Here is a 17087-nt window from a genome sequence, read left to right on the forward strand (position 1 = left end):
ATAGTCTGTCATTGTCAACGGTCTTTGCTCTCTGTTCCCTCAGTGTGTCCAAAGAGTGTAGGATGGGAGAAAAACCCTAAAGGGGCCCTGGGGCCCCGGATGGTCAACCTCAGTGAATGTATGGACCCTAAGAGGTACAATCAATCAGTCAATCAATCAGGGTACATCGTGAGACTAACTCTATATGCATCAGAAAATGTTGTGTTATCTAGTGTCTATCTAACATTCTTTTAATCTAACACACCAGACTGGCAGAGTCGTCAGTGGATCTCAACCTGAAGTTGATGCGCTGGAGGCTGGTGCCTTCTCTGGATCTGGACAAAGTGACCTCTACCAAGTGTCTGCTGCTTGGGGCTGGCACACTGGGCTGCAACGTAGCCAGGACTCTAATGGTGAGCACCTGCTATGTTTTTAGATTACCTAATGGAAACATAGACCAGCAAGAATATATCCTGTATACCTTCTGACCAGACCAGCTCAAAAACGACATGTCAATATACTTCGACATGCTTGAGGTGACTCTAATGCTGAGCTCCTGGTATGTTTTACATAAGTTCATTGGAACGTGGAGAATATATACAATTGAAGTCGGAAGTTTACAAACACCTTAGCGAAATACATTTCAACTCAGTTTTTCACAATTCCTGACATTTAATCCTAGTAAAAATTCCCTGTTTTAGGTTGGTTAGGATCACCGCTTTATTTTAAGAATGTGAAATGTCAGAATAATAGTAGAGATATTTATTTAATCACATTCCCAGTGGGTCAGAAGTTTACATACTCAATTAGTATTTGGTAGCATTGCCTTTAAAATGTTCAACTTGGGTCAAACGTTTCTGGTAGCCTTCCACAAGCTTCCCACAATAAATTGGGTGAATTTTGGCCCATTCCTCCTGACAGAGCTGGTGTAACTGAGTCAGGTTTGTAGGCCTCCTTGCTCGCACACGCTTTTTCAGTTCTGCCCACAAATGTTCTATAGGCTTGAGGTCAGGGCTTTGTGATGGCCACTCCAATACCTTGACTTTGTTGTCCTTAAGCCATTTTGCCACAACTTTGGAAGTATGCTTGGGGTCATTGTCCATTTGGAAGACCCATTTGCGGCCAAGCTTTAACTTCCTAGATTTAACTTCCTGACTGATGTCTTGAGATGTTGCTTCAATATATCCACATAATTGTCCTTCCTCATGATGCCATCTATTTTGTGAAGCGCACCAGTCCCTCCTGCAGCAAAGCACCTCCACAGCATGATGCTGCCACCCCCGTGCTTCACGGTTGGGTTGGTATTCTTCGGCTTGCAAGCGTCCCCCTTTTTCCTCCAAACATAACGATGGTCATTATGGCCAAACAGTTCTATTTTTGTTTCATCAGACCAGAGGACATTTCTTGTGCCCATGTGCAGTTGCAAAGCGTAGTCTGGCTTTTTTATGGTGGTTTTGGAGCAGTGGCTTCTTCATTGCTGAGCGGCCTTTCAGGTTATGTCGATATACAGTGAGGGAAAAAAGTATTTGATCCCCTGCTGATGTTGTATGTTTGCCCACTGACAAAGATATGATCAGTCTATCATTTTAATGGTAGGTTTATTTGAACAGTGAGAGACAGAATAACAACAAAAAAATCCTGAAAAACGCATGTCAAAAATGTTATAAATTGATTTGCATTTTAATGAGGGAAATAAGTATTTAACCCCTTCTCAATCAGAAAGATTTCTGGCTCCCAGGTGTCTTTTATACAGATAACGAGCTGAGATTAGGAGCACAGTCTTAAAGGGAGTGCTCCTAATCTCAGCTTGTTACCTGTATAAAAGATACCTGTCCACATTAGCAATCAATCAATCAGATTCCAAATTCTCCACTATGGCCAAGACCAAAGAGCTCTCCAAGGATGTCAGGGTCAAAATTGTAGACCTACACAAGGCTGGAATGGGCTAGCCAGTCTCCAGACCTGGGGCTCCATGCAAGATCTCACCTCGTGGAGTTGCAATGATCATGAGAACGGTGAGGAATTAGCCCAGAACTACACGGGAGGATCTTGTCAATGATCTCAAGGCAGCTGGGACCATAGTCACCAAGAAAACAATTGGTAACACACTATGCCGTGAAGGACTGAAATCCAGCAGCGCCCGCAAGGTCCCCCTGCTCAAGAAAGCACATATACAGGCCCGTCTGAAATTTGCCAATGAACATCTGAATGATTCAGAGGAGAACTGGGTGAAAGTGTTGTGGTCAGATGAGACCAAAATGGAGCTCTTTGGCATCAACTCAACTCGCCGTGTTTGGAGGAGGAGGAATGCTGCCTATGACCCCAAGAACACCATCCCCACCGTCAAACATGGAGGTTGAAACATTATGCTTTGGGGGTGTTTTTCTGCTAAGGGGACAGGACAACTTTACCGCATCAAAGGGACGATGGACGGGGCCATGTACCATCAAATCTTGGGTGAGAACCTCCTTCCCTCAGCCAGGGCATTGAAAATGGGTCGTGGATGGGTATTCCAGCATGACAATGACCCAAAACACACGGCCAAGGCAACAAAGGAGTGGCTCAAGAAGAAGCACATTAAGGTCCTGGAGTGGCCTAGCCAGTCTCCAGACCTTAATCCCATAGAAAATCTGTGGAGGGAGCTGAAGGATCGAGTTGCCAAACGTCAGCCTCGAAACCTTAATGACTTGGAGAAGATCTGCAAAGAGAAGTGGGACAAAATCCCTCCGGAGATCCACAAAGAGCTGACGGACATGCAGTATGGACGGAAACAGAGTGAATGGGCACCACTGGTCGTTTAATTGGCAGATTGCACATGCCAATCATATCGCGACCAGTCCTCCGCTCCATCTTCAAGACCAGCAGCTTCACCACAACCCATAATGCACTCCCTTTGATAGGCTGGCTGACCGGCAGAGATGAACAGGTCACGTCTGTTACTCTTGGTGTTTCTGCATGGACTTTTAAAGGGATAGGGTTAGTCTGTCATTAAAATGTTGGAACTTTCATGCAATACCGACAGTTACACAATACTGTATAAGCAATGCTGTGAAACGTCCGCAGCTTCGGTAAAACCAACCTAGTCTAGTCTGTATTTCTGTATTAGGGGCAAAGTCATATTATTTTTCCTATTCAGTCCTTTATCATACTGTAGCACAGGTTACAGAAGAGGATCGTCCTCCAAGCTTTTTAATAGCACAAACACTACATGAGATGGCCTATAGGGTTGTATTGTTGTATTGTTGTAATAGTTTAAATATGCAATACGCACAACTATTGTAGGGTATTACTGGTAAGTTATGTTGGTCATGTGGTTTATTTGCAATATGGGAATAACTTTTTACAGGTACTTAAAAGGAACACTCCCGAGTGCCACTAGAGATCCTGGTTCGAGTCCAGGTTCTGTCGCAGCCGGCCGCGACCGGGAGACCCGTGGGCGGCGCACAATTGGTCCAGCGTCGTCCAAGGTAGGGGAGGGTTTGGCCGGCAGGGATGTGGGTTCGTTTCCCACGGGGGGCCAGTATGAAAAAAAATATATATATTCCCTTTTATGCATTCACTAACTGTAAGTCGCTCTGGATAAGAGCGTCTGCTAAATGACTAAAATGTAAAATGAGATGTGTGCAAACCTGGTGGCCAACTACAAGAAACGTCTGACCTCTGTGATTGCCAACAAGGGTTTTGCCACCAAGTACTAAGTCATGTTTTGCAGAGGGGTCAAATACTTATTTCCCTCATTAAAATGCAAATCAATTTATAACATTTTTTACATGCATTTTTCTGGATATTTTTGTTGTTATTCTGTCTCTCACAGTTCAAATAAACCTACCATTAAAATTATAGACTGATAATGTCTTTGTCAGTGGGCAAACGTACAAAATCAGCAGGGGATCAGATACTTTTTTCCCTCACTGTAGGACTCGTTTTACTCCAGCATCTTCACAAAGTCCTTTACTGTTGTTCTGGGATTGAGTTTCACTTTTCGCACCAAAGTACGTTCATCTCTAGGAGACAGAACGCGTCTCCTTCCTGAGCGGTATGACGGCTGTGTGGTCCCATGGTGTTTTTATACTTACGTATTGTTGTTTGTACAGATGAAAGTGGTACCTTCAGGCGTTTGGAAATTGCTCCCAAGGATGAACCAGACTTGTGGAGGTCTACCATTTTTTTTCTGAGGTCCTGGCTGCAGCATTGAAGGTCCACAAGAACACAGTGGCCTCCATCATTCTTAAATGGAAGAAGTTTGGAACCACCAAGACTCTTCCTAGAGCTGGCCGCCCAGCCAAACTGAGCAATCGGGGTAGAAGGGCCTTGGTCAGGGAGGTGACCAAGAACCTGATGGTCACTCTGACAGAGCTCCAGAGTTCCTCTGTGGGGATGGGAGAACCTTCCAGAAGGACAACCATCTCTGCAGCACTCAACCAATCAGGCCTTTTATGGTAGAGTGGCCAGACTGAAGCCACTCCTCACTAAAAGGCACATGACCGCCCGCTTGGAGTTTGCTAAAAGGCAACTAAACAAGATTCTCTGGTCTGATGAAACCAAGATAGAACTCTTTGGCCTGAATGCCAAGCGTCACATCTGGAGGAAACCTGGCACCATCCCTACGGTGAAGCGTGGTGGTGGCAGCAGCATGCTGTGGGGATGTTTTTCAGCGGCAGGGACTAGGAGACTAGTCAGGATCTAAGCAAAAATGAACAGATCGAAGTACAGAGAGATCCTTGATGAAAACCTGCTCCAGAGCGCTCAGGACCTCAGACTGGGGCAAAAGGTTCACCTTCCAACAGGACAACAACCCTAAGCACACAGCCATGACAATGCAGGAGTGGCTTCGGGACAAGTCTCTGAATGTCCTTGAGTGGCCCAGCCGTAGCCCAGACATGAACCTGATCGAACATCTCTGGAGAGACCTGAAAATAGCTGTGCAGCAACGCTCCACATCCAACCTGACAGAGCTTGAGAGGATCTGCAGAGAAGAATGGGAGAAGCTCCCCAAATACAGGTGTGCCAAGCTTGTAGTGTCATACCCAAGAAGACTCGATGTTGTAATCGCTGCCAAAGGTGCTTTAACAAAGTACTGATTTAAAGGGTCTGAATACTTATGTAAATGTGATATTTCAGATTTTTTTGCTTTGTCATTATGGGGTATTGTGTGTAGATTTGATGAGAGAAATTTTTAAATCAATTTTAGAATAAGGCTTCAACGTAACAAAATGTGGAAAAAGTCAAGGGGTCTGAATACTTTACGGTTTATGGACAGGGCCAACATTTAACAGTTTGATTGTGGCCTGTAGAATGTTGTCCCAATCCTCTTCAATGGCTGTGTGAAGTTGCTGGATAATGGCCTGTACTGGAACACGCAGTCGTACACCTCGATCCAGAGCATCCCAAACATGCTCAATGAGTGACGTCTGGTGAGTATGCAGGCCATGGAAGAACTGGGATATTTTGCGCTTCCAGGAATTGGGTACAGATCCTTGCGACATGGGGCCGTGCATTATGATGCTGAAACATGAGGTGATAGCGATGGATGAATGTTACGAAAATGGGCCTCAGGATCTCGTCACGGTATCTCTGTGTATTCATATTGCCATCGATTTAAAATGCAATTGTGTTCATTGTCTGTAGCTTGTGCCTGCCCATACCATAACCCCACCGCCAGAATAGGGCACTCTGTTCGCAACATTGACATCAGCAAACCGCTCGCCCATACGATGCCATACACGCTGTCTGCCATCTGCCCGGTACAGTTGAACCGGGATTAATTTGTGAAGAGCACACTTCTCCAGCGTGCCAGTGGCCATCGAAGGTGAGCATTTTCCCACTGAAGTCGGTTACGACGCCGAACTGCAGTCAGGTCAAGACCCTGGTGAGGACGACGAGCACGCAGATGAGCTTCCCTGAGACGGTTTCTGACAGCTTGTGCAGCGACTCTTCGTTTGTGCAAACCCCACAGTTTCATCAGCTGACCGGGTGTTCTCAGACGATCCCGCAGGTGAAGAAGTCGGACGTGGAGGTCCTGGGCTGGTGAGGTTACAGTACATGTGGTTATCGGTTGTGAGAAGCGGTTGGGCGATATGGCGTAAAGTTTGGAACTCGGTAGTGATTGTTGCAACCGAGGACAGACGATTTTTACGCGCTTCAGCATTCGGCGGTCACGTTCTGTGAGCTTGTGTGGCCTACCACTTCGTGGCTGAGCCATTGTTGCTCCTAGATGTTTCCACTTCACAATAACAGCACTAACAGTTGACCCGGGGCAGCTCTAGCAGGTCAGAAATGTGACAATCTGACTTGTTGGAAAGGTGGCATCCTAAGATGGTGCCACGTTGAAAGTCACTGAGCTCTTCAGTAAGGCCATTCTACTGCCAGTGTTTGTCTATGAAGATTGCATGGCTGTGTGCTCGATTTTATATACCTGTCAGCAACGGGTGTGGCTGAAATGGACGAATCCACTCATTTGAAGGGCTGTCCACATACTTTTGTATATATAGTGTATGTTAGCTTTGGTGGGCAGTGTTTGGGAACCAACTAGGCTCTATTGTACCGCTCTAAATCAACACAACTCAAGTATTTCACCCATGTCTGCTTTGTCATAGTGCTTTAAGTTCAGTGTTGTACCAAGAGGGCTATCCTACGAAGCAAGCTGGATCTACTCAGGGTTTTCTAAAGCTAACCAGCTTCAGTTAGCTTCACATTCCAGCTCGGGCTTCATCTGTACTACGACGGTGGATATTACTCACCCGCCTCGTTACTATGTTGTTGTGGTGGTCAGGGCTAGTTAACCTTGTTACTATGTTGTTGTGGTGGTCAGGGCTGGTTAACCTCGTTACTATGTTGTTGTGGTGGTCAGGGCTGGTTAACCTTGTTACTATGTTGTTGTGGTGGTCAGGGCTGGTTAACCTCGTTACTATGTTGTTATGGTGAGCAGGGCTGGTTAACCTCGTTACTATGTTGTTATGGTGAGCAGGGCTGGTTAACCTCGTTACTATGTTGTTATGGTGAGCAGGGCTGGTTAACCTCGTTACTATGTTGTTGTGGTGGTCAGGGCTGGTTAACCTCGTTACTATGTTGTTGTGGTGGTCAGGGCTGGTTAACCTTGTTACTATGTTGTTGTGGTGGTCAGGGCTGGTTAACCTCGTTACTATGTTGTTATGGTGAGCAGGGCTGGTTAACCTCGTTACTATGTTGTTATGGTGAGCAGGGCTGGTTAACCTCGTTACTATGTTGTTGTGGTGAGCAGGGCTGGTTAACCTTGTTACTATGTTGTTGTGGTGGTCAGGGCTGGTTAACCTCGTTACTATGTTGTTGTGGTGGTCAGGGCTGGTTAACCTTGTTACTATGTTGTTGTGCTGAGCAGGGCTGGTTAACCTCGTTACTATGTTGTTGTGGTGGTCAGGGCTGGTTAACCTTGGTACTATGTTGTTGTGGTGAGCAGGGCTAGTTAACCTTGTTACTATGTTGTTGTGGTGAGCAGGGCTGGTTAACCTCGTTACTATGTTGTTGTGGTGGTCAGGGCTGGTTAACCTCGTTACTATGTTGTTGTGCTGAGCAGGGCTGGTTAACCTCGTTACTATGTTGTTGTTGTGGTGGTCAGGGCTGGTTAACCTTGGTACTATGTTGTTGTGCTGAGCAGGGCTGGTTAACCTCGTTACTATGTTGTTGTGCTGAGCAGGGCTGGTTAACCTCGTTACTATGTTGTTGTTGTGGTGGTCAGGGCTGGTTAACCTTGGTACTATGTTGTTGTGCTGAGCAGGGCTGGTTAACCTCGTTACTATGTTGTTGTGGTGGTCAGGGCTGGTTAACCTTGGTACTATGTTGTTGTGGTGGTCAGGGCTGGTTAACCTCGTTACTATGTTGTTGTGGTGAGCAGGGCTGGTTAACCTCGTTACTATGTTGTTGTGGTGGTCAGGGCTGGTTAACCTCGTTACTATGTTGTTGTGGTGGTCAGGGCTGGTTAACCTCGTTACTATGTTGTTGTGCTGAGCAGGGCTGGTTAACCTCGTTACTATGTTGTTATGGTGGTCAGGGCTGGTTAACCTCGTTACTATGTTGTTGTGGTGGTCAGGGCTGGTTAACCTCGTTACTATGTTGTTGTGCTGAGCAGGGCTGGTTAACCTCGTTACTATGTTGTTGTGGTGGTCAGGGCTGGTTAACCTCGTTACTATGTTGTTGTGGTGGTCAGGGCTGGTTAACCTCGTTACTATGTTGTTGTGGTGGTCAGGGCTGGTTAACCTCGTTACTATGTTGTTGTGGTGGTCAGGGCTGGTTAACCTCGTTACTATGTTGTTGTGGTGGTCAGGGCTGGTTAACCTCGTTACTATGTTGTTGTGGTGGTCAGGGCTGGTTAACCTCGTTACTATGTTGTTGTGGTGGTCAGGGCTGGTTAACCTCGTTACTATGTTGTTGTGGTGGTCAGGGCTGGTTAACCTCGTTACTATGTTGTTGTGGTGGTCAGGGCTGGTTAACCTTGTTACTATGTTATGGTGGTCAGGGCTGGTTAACCTCGTTACTATGTTGTTGTGGTGGTCAGGGCTGGTTAACCTCGTTACTATGTTGTTATGGTGAGCAGGGCTGGTTAACCTTGTTACTATGTTGTTGTGGTGGTCAGGGCTGGTTAACCTCGTTACTATGTTGTTATGGTGAGCAGGGCTGGTTAACCTTGTTACTATGTTGTTATGGTGAGCAGGGCTGGTTAACCTTGTTACTATGTTGTTGTGGTGGTCAGGGCTGGTTAACCTCGTTACTATGTTGTTATGGTGAGCAGGGCTGGTTAACCTCGTTACTATGTTGTTATGGTGGTCAGGGCTTGTTAACCTCGTTACTATGTTGTTGTGGTGGTCAGGGCTGGTTAACCTCGTTACTATGTTGTTGTGGTGGTCAGGGCTGGTTAACCTCGTTACTATGTTGTTGTGGTGGTCAGGGCTGGTTAACCTCGTTACTATGTTGTTGTGGTGGTCAGGGCTGGTTAACCTTGTTACTATGTTGTTGTGGTGGTCAGGGCTGGTTAACCTCGTTACTATGTTGTTGTGGTGGTCAGGGCTGGTTAACCTCGTTACTATGTTGTTATGGTGGTCAGGGCTGGTTAACCTCGTTACTATGTTGGTGTGGTGGTCAGGGCTGGTTAACCTCGTTACTATGTTGTTGTGGTGGTCAGGGCTGGTTAACCTCGTTACTATGTTGTTGTGGTGGTCAGGGCTGGTTAACCTCGTTACTATGTTGTTGTGCTGAGCAGGGCTGGGGAGTGAGATGTAATCTTGTTGATGTGTTGTGCTCTGCAGGGCTGGGGAGTGAGACACATCACGTTCGTGGACAACGCTAAGATCTCTTACTCCAACCCAGTGAGACAGCCACTGTATGAGTTTGAGGACTGTCTGGGAGGAGGCAAGTCCAAGGCCCTCGCTGCCGTCGACAGACTGGGCAAGATCTTCCCTGGAGTGGTGAGTCCCTAACCTCTGACCCCTGCACCTGGGCTCTAAATCCAACCCTAACCCTCCGTCTCAATAACACCACTAACCCTAACCCTGTCATGGTGAGGCCTTACCCCTCTGTCTCAATAACACCACTAACCCTAACCCTGTCATGGTGAGGCCTTACCCCTCTGTCTCAATAACACCACTAACCCTAACCCTGTCATGGTGAGGCCTTACCCCTCCGTCTCAATAACACCACTAACCCTAACCCTGTCATGGTGAGGCCTTACCCCTCTGTCTCAATAACACCACTAACCCTAACCCTGTCATGGTGAGGCCTTACCCCTCCGTCTCAATAACACCACTAACCCTAACCCTGTCATGGTGAGGCCTTACCCCTCTGTCTCAATAACACCACTAACCCTAACCCTGTCATGGTGAGGCCTTACCCCTCTGTCTCAATAACACCACTAACCCTAACCCTGTCATGGTGAGGCCTTACCCCTCCGTCTCAATAACACCACTAACCCTAACCCTGTCATGGTGAGGCCTTACCCCTCCGTCTCAATAACACCACTAACCCTAACCCTGTCATGGTTAGGCCTTACCCCTCCGTCTCAATAACACCACTAACCCTAACCCTGTCATGGTGAGGCCTTACCCCTCTGTCTCAATAACACCACTAACCCTAACCCTGTCATGGTGAGGCCTTTGCACCCTTTTAACACTAGAATCGCCTGGCCTACAAATCTACTTTGAAACTAAAGTATACACCTCACACACATGGTTATGGGCTTTAAATAAAAGAAGACACCTGTACCATGTCAGATATAGAGTTGAAGTGTATTCCATTTTGAGTTTGCCTCCCAATATTACACTTTATATACATCACAGAAGACTGAAATATAACAAAAACTGTTTGTCGTAGAAACACCAGATTTGTGTCTTTTTTTAACACTAGAACAGCCTATAAGAACCCACTAGAGAACGTTAAGACATTGGCATCAGATGCATATCAACCTGCGAGGTGTGCAAACAAGAACCACACTGGATAAATAGTGGATAAACAATTGTAAAGGATGAATTGCATGAAGAAATAGTAGTAGAAATATATCCATGTAAAATATAACAATAGTTATTTAGATGGTCAAGAATGTTTTGCATATTTCAAAAAAAAAAAAGAAAAAAAAAAAGCCTATTTTCGTTTCCCTTACAAGAAAAACATTACAATGTAATCCGTTTGATCAACTTTCATTTATAGATTCGATTATTATTAGTTATAGTAAATAATGCAGTCCAGTTACAGCTTTATTCTGACAAAAGCACCAGTCCGTGAACGGTTGTAAAAGGATGAATTTCATAAAGAAATATTGGTGGAAATATATCCATGACAAGATATAAAATCGGTCATTTGTTGATTGTATCGGACACTGTAATGCACCCTTACACCCGTGCTTGTGTAGCACATGGGATGTGTGCAACTCACTCCTAAGCCTGAAGTGTCCCAACTTGCGCCAGCATATAGCTAGCTGACTGGTAAGATGCTTCAGGGGGGCTGTCTAGCAAGGCAGAGGACCTGGGTTCCAGCCTCGGTGTGAACCTAATCAGGACGAAGCGGGACTCTCTTAAGCAAGCAGCGGGACGTCCTTTACACCTTTTACTCATGGATCAATCTGGTCTTTATGCTTGGGGTCCACAGTCAACACACAGCTTCAGTCTTCTCTTTATGGGGTCCACAGTCAACACACAGCTTCAGTCTTCTCTTTATGCTTGGGGTCCACAGTCAACACACAGCTTCAGTCTTCTCTTTATGCTTGGGGTCCACAGTCAACACACAGCTTCAGTCTTCTCTTTATGCTTGGGGTCCACAGTCAGCACACAGCTTCAGTCTTCTCTTTATGCTTGGGGTCCACAGTCAACACACAGCTTCAGTCTTCTCTTTATGCTTGGGGTCCACAGTCAACACACAGCTTCAGTCTTCTCTTTATGCTTGGGGTCCACAGTCAACACACAGCTTCAGTCTTCTCTTTATGGGGTCCACAGTCAGCACACAGCTTCAGTCTTCTCTTTATGGGGTCCACAGTCAACACACAGCTTCAGTCTTCTCTTTATGCTTGGGGTCCACAGTCAACACACAGCTTCAGTCTTCTCTTTATGCTTGGGGTCCACAGTCAACACACAGCTTCAGTCTTCTCTTTATGCTTGGGGTCCACAGTCAACACACAGCTTCAGTCTTCTCTTTATGGGGTCCACAGTCAGCACACAGCTTCAGTCTTCTCTTTATGGGGTCCACAGTCAGCACACAGCTTCAGTCTTCTCTTTATGGGGTCCACAGTCAACACACAGCTTCAGTCTTCTCTTTATGCTTGGGGTCCACAGTCAGCACACAGCTTCAGTCTTCTCTTTATGCTTGGGGTCCACAGTCAACACACAGCTTCAGTCTTCTCTTTATGGGGTCCACAGTCAGCACACAGCTTCAGTCTTCTCTTTATGCTTGGGGTCCTCAGTCAGCACACAGATTCAGTCTTCTCTTTATGCTTGGGGTCCACAGTCAGCACACAGCTTCAGTCTTCTCTTTATGCTTGGGGTCCACAGTCAGCACACAGCTTCAGTCTTCTCTTTATGCTTGGGGTCCACAGTCAGCACACAGCTTCAGTCTTCTCTTTATGCTTGGGGTCCACAGTCAGCACACAGCTTCAGTCTTCTCTTTATGCTTGGGGTCCACAGTCAACACACAGCTTCAGTCTTCTCTTTATGCTTGGGTTCCACAGTCAGCACACAGCTTCAGTCTTCTCTTTATGCTTGGGGTCCACAGTCAGCACACAGCATCTGGGCTTTGTGTGAGCAAGCCCCACAAACACATCAGTTGCACTGCGCACAGTTTTCATGGGCCTTGTTTCCTGTCCACCTTCACCTGACATTGTCTCATTTTCCCCAAGTGTGAGTTTTTCCCAAGTGTGAGTTTTTCCCAAGTGTGAGTTTTTCCCAAGTGTGAGTTTTTCCCAAGTGTGAGTTTTTCCCAAGTGTGAGTTGTATTGAGTGGGGAAGAGGGAGAGCAGGACGCGCTGCTGCCTCCTTGGCTGCCTCCTTGGCTGCCTCCTTGGCTGCCTCCTTGGCTGCCTGCTTGGCGGCTGTAGTTTCTTTCTTGGCGTTCGTGGGTGTATCACAAAGCTCACGAGTCAAGATCCATGATGAAATCTCTCCCGTTTGACTGTCTTGTCAACACGTGGGCGATGATAGCAGCCATGTTGTAGAGAACAGCAACAGGCCAGAGTACAGTCCGAGGGGAGATTGTATACCATTTCCAGCCTTTCGTCATAAAATAATTATATACCGCCCACAATCCTTCATCATTACATTATTGTTCTAAATTCAATCATCCTCATCATTCAGATCATTCCAATTCAATTGTGAGGTCACATGCACAATTATCCGTTTCTGTCTGCTTTCTGTTGCCCGTTCACCCCATTAACCCAGTGTAGCTCAGTTGGTAGAGCATGGCGCTTGCAACGCCAGGGTTGTGGGTTCGTTTCCCACGGGGGGCCAGTATGACAAAATGGATGCACTCACTAACTGTAAGTCGCTCTGGATAAGAGCGTCCGCTAAATGACTAAAATGTAAAATTAACGACATTCATTCAGTGAGGAGAGAGACTCCTTAGCGCCTGGGTACCAAAGCCCTTCGGCACATTTTTGTCTTGGCCCCTTAAATTGGTAGTAGCCGTTTAAAAAAAAAAGTTGGTTAACCGCCTCTAAATACCTTTTTTTTGTTTGTGATTGTAACATTTCTGACTGATCAATTTAAAATGTAAATATTCTGGGAAAGTCATGTGAGGAGGAGGATGACGTTGCAATTTTTTTGGCAGATTGTTTTTATTTACAAATTCCAACGTCAGTTGCCGTTGGCATTTGGCGGTTCTTGTGTTAACTGGTTCAATGGGGTGACGGCAAACTACACATTTTGTTTTATACTGAACGAAAATATGAACGCAGCATGCAACAATTTCAACGATTTTAACTGATTCAAATAAGGAAATCAGTCAATTAACATTAATTAATTAGGCCCTAATCTATGGATTTCACATGACTGGGAATACAAATATACATCTGTTGGTCACAGATACCTTAAAAAAACAAAAGTAGGAGTCCAACAGATTGTATAATACAATAGATTAAGACGTGGAGGACAGAGGAGTCCAACAGATTGTATAATACAATAGATTAAGACATGGAGGACAGAGGAGTCCAACAGATTGTATAATACAATAGATTAAGACATGGAGGACAGAGGAGTCCAACAGATTGTATAATACAATAGATTAAGACATGGAGGACAGAGGAGTCCAACAGATTGTATAATACAATAGATTAAGACATGGAGGACAGAGGAGTCCAACAGATTGTATAATACAATAGATTAAGACATGGAGGACAGAGGAGTCCAACAGATTGTATAATACAATAGATATTTAAAGGTACTGACTGTGACAAACGTGTCCTGCTGTCCAATTGACATTTCAATGTGACTCCCACTGTTCTCCAAGAGCTGCTGAATTCCATGTTCCCAGCGGCCTGGGCTTTGGCCCAGAGTCAGAGCAGGTCCACTGAGGCCATAGCCCAGTGAGACACTGGAGCCGGGCCGTGGAAGAGGTGAAAACTCAAAAGTCAGAGCCTTTTTGGTCTAAATCTCACTAAATTTGGTCAGATGCTTATATTTACGTAGTCTGTCCGTGAGGGTTTACCTGTTCCCTAACCTGTACTCCAGCTGCTGCTGCTCTGCTGCTGTTGCAGAAATTAAATTAGCCTCCTGTCCCGATGGATTAGCCTCCTGTCCCGATGGATTAGCCTCCTGTCCCGATGGATTAGCCTCCTGTCCCGATGGATTAGCCTCCTGTCCCGATGGATTAGCCTCCTGTCCCGATGGATTAGCCTCCTGTCCTGATGGATTAGCCTCCTGTCCCGATCGATTAGCATCCTGTCCCGATCGATTAGCATCCTGTCCCGATCGATTAGCATCCTGTCCCGATCGATTAGCCGATGGATCAGCCTCCTGTCCCGATGGATCAGCCTCCTGTCCCGATGGATTAGCCTCCTGTCCCGATGGATTAGCTTCCTGTCCCGATCGATTAGCCGATGGATCAGCCTCCTGTCCCGATGGATTAGCCTCCTGTCCCGATGGATCAGCCTCCTGTCCCGATGGATTAGCCTCCTGTCCCGATGGATTAGCCTCCTGTCCCTATCTATGGTCAATGTCCCGGATATTATTTAATTATATCTAGGTCCTGTATTGTCTTTACCTTCTGGTGGTCTAATGAGCACCCTGATACGTACCTCCCAGCCTCACATCTACAATATTAGTCTCGGTCTCTCTCACACACACACGTTTTGTCCTTCTATCCTCGTGGGGACCTAAAATGTATTTCCATTCAAAATCCTATTTTCCCTTACCTTAACCCGTAACCCTAAACCTAACTCCTAACCCTCTTACCCTATCCATAATTGTAACCCTATACCTAACCCCTAAACCTAAAATAGCCTTTGTCCTCATGGGGACGTGGGAAATGTCCCCACGAGGGAGAATCTTCCTTGTTTTACTATCCTTGTGGGTCTCCGTAGAACACACCCACCCACTGCTTGGCCGCAGTTACTATTCAACGCTGTCAGATGAAAGCCGCTTATCTCCAAAACAGGAACTTTTCAGGAAATAGAAAAAACTGCCATATTTTAACCAAAATGCAACTACCAAACTTCAGAAGATATTTTGAATACATTTTGTTGGTACTAGAGTCATGAAATGTTCAGAGTACAATTCTGTTGAAAGTTACTGCTTTCAATACAATTGGCAAAAATGCTACAATGGTACATTTAGTGTAGCACAAGCTGGTTAGCTTCTCTTTGGTTTCATATGAAGTGGCTGGCTCAGGCTTAGAGATATAATGGACATATAATGGAGAAGTGTTGGTGTACATTATCAAACGTCAGAAATACCGCTCCTTCAACCACTAAACTCCTTAGCAAGATGTACAATTGCGCGACTAAGACCTACTTCGGCAAAACTTCAATATGAATTACAGATTTCTTGAGTTATGTTGACTTATTGTGGTCCTCTGTAGCTCAGCTGGTAGAGCACGGCGCTTGTAACGCTAAGGTAGTGGGTTCGATCCCCGGGACCACCCATACACAAAAAATGTATGCACGCATGACTGTAAGTCGCTTTGGATAAAAGCGTCTGCTAAATGGCATATTATATATTATTATTTATTCTGACAAATTTTTCATGGGGAGAAGCTGCCAAGGGAACCGATTGGCTAAAATTAAATGATGACAAATACTTTGGCCAGTAGGTCACTCCCACTAAGGCCAACTTACAGTGAGGGGAAAAAAGTATTTGATCCCCTGCTGATTTTGTACGTTTGCCCACTGACAAAGAAATGATCAGCCTATAATTTTAATGGTCGGTTTATTTGAACAGTGAGAGACAGAATAACAACAAAAAAATCCTGAAAAACGCATGTCATAAATGTTATAAATTATTTGCATTTTAATGAGGGAAATAAGTATTTGACCCCCTCTCAATCAGAAAGATTTCTGGCTCCCAGGTGTCTTTTATACAGGTAACGAGCTAAGAGTGCTCCTAATCTCAGCTTGTTACCTGTATAAAAGACACCTGTCCACAGAAGTAATCAATCAATCAATCAGATTCCAAACTCTCCACCATGGCCAAGACCAAAGAGCTCTCCAAGGATGTCAGGGACAAGATTGTAGACCTACACAAGGCTGGAATTGTCACCTTCTCACCATCGCCAAGCAGCTTGGTGAGAAGGTGACAACAGTTGGTGCGATTATTCGCAAATGGAAGAAACACAAAAGACCTGTCAATCTCCCTCGGCCTGGGGCTCCATGCAAGATCTCACCTCGTGGAGTTGCAATGATCATGAGAACGGTGAGGAATCAGCCCAGAACTACACGGGAGGATCTTGTCAATGATCTCAAGGCAGCTGGGACCATAGTCACCAAGAAAACAATTGGTAACACACTACGCGTGAAGGACCGAAATCCTGCAGCGCCCGCAAGGTCCCCCTGCTCAAGAAAGCACATACACAGGCCCGTCTGAAGTTTGCCAATGAACATCTGATTGATTCAGAGGAGAACTGGGTGAAAGTGTTGTGGTCAGATGAGACCAAAATGGAGCTCTTTGGCATCAACTCAACTCGCCGTGTTTGGAGGAGGAGGAATGCTGCCTATGACCCCAAGAACACCATCCCCACCGTCAAACATGGAGGTGGAAACATTATGCTTTGGGGGTGTTTTTCTGCTAAGGGGACAGGACAAGTTCACCGCATCAAAGGGACGATGGATGGGGCCATGTACCATCAAATCTTGGGTGAGAACCTCCTTCCCTCAGCCAGGGCATTGAAAATGCGTCGTGGATGGGTATTCCAGCATGACAATGACCCAAAACACATGGCCAAGGCAACAAAGGAGGGGCTCAAGAAGAAGCACATTAAGGTCCTGGAGTGGCCTAGCCAGTCTCCAGACCTTAATCCCATAGAAAATCTGTGGAGAAAGCTGAAGGTTCGAGTTGCCAAATGTCAGGCTCGAAACCTTAATGCCTTGGAGAAGATCTGCAAAGAGGAGTGGGACAAAATCCCTCCTGAGATGTGTGCAAACCTGGTGGCCAACTACAAGAAATGTCTGA

General features: G+C 45.9%; 1 protein-coding gene across 4 annotated transcripts in view; it reads left to right on the forward strand.

Moving 5' to 3' along the window:
* Positions 1-17087, forward strand: part of atg7 (ATG7 autophagy related 7 homolog (S. cerevisiae)) — a 126893-nt gene that overhangs the window by 22848 nt on the left and 86958 nt on the right. For all 4 annotated transcript variants that reach the window (XM_041891857.2, XM_041891858.2, XM_041891859.2 and 1 more), the window contains 3 exons: positions 44-134; positions 248-392; positions 9258-9416. In XM_041891857.2, coding sequence (XP_041747791.2) covers positions 44-134; positions 248-392; positions 9258-9416 — 395 coding nt within the window. The remainder of the gene's footprint in view (positions 1-43; positions 135-247; positions 393-9257; positions 9417-17087) is intronic.

The sequence above is a fragment of the Coregonus clupeaformis genome, chromosome 12, assembly GCF_020615455.1.
Source record: "Coregonus clupeaformis isolate EN_2021a chromosome 12, ASM2061545v1, whole genome shotgun sequence".
Lineage (NCBI taxonomy): Eukaryota > Metazoa > Chordata > Actinopteri > Salmoniformes > Salmonidae > Coregonus > Coregonus clupeaformis.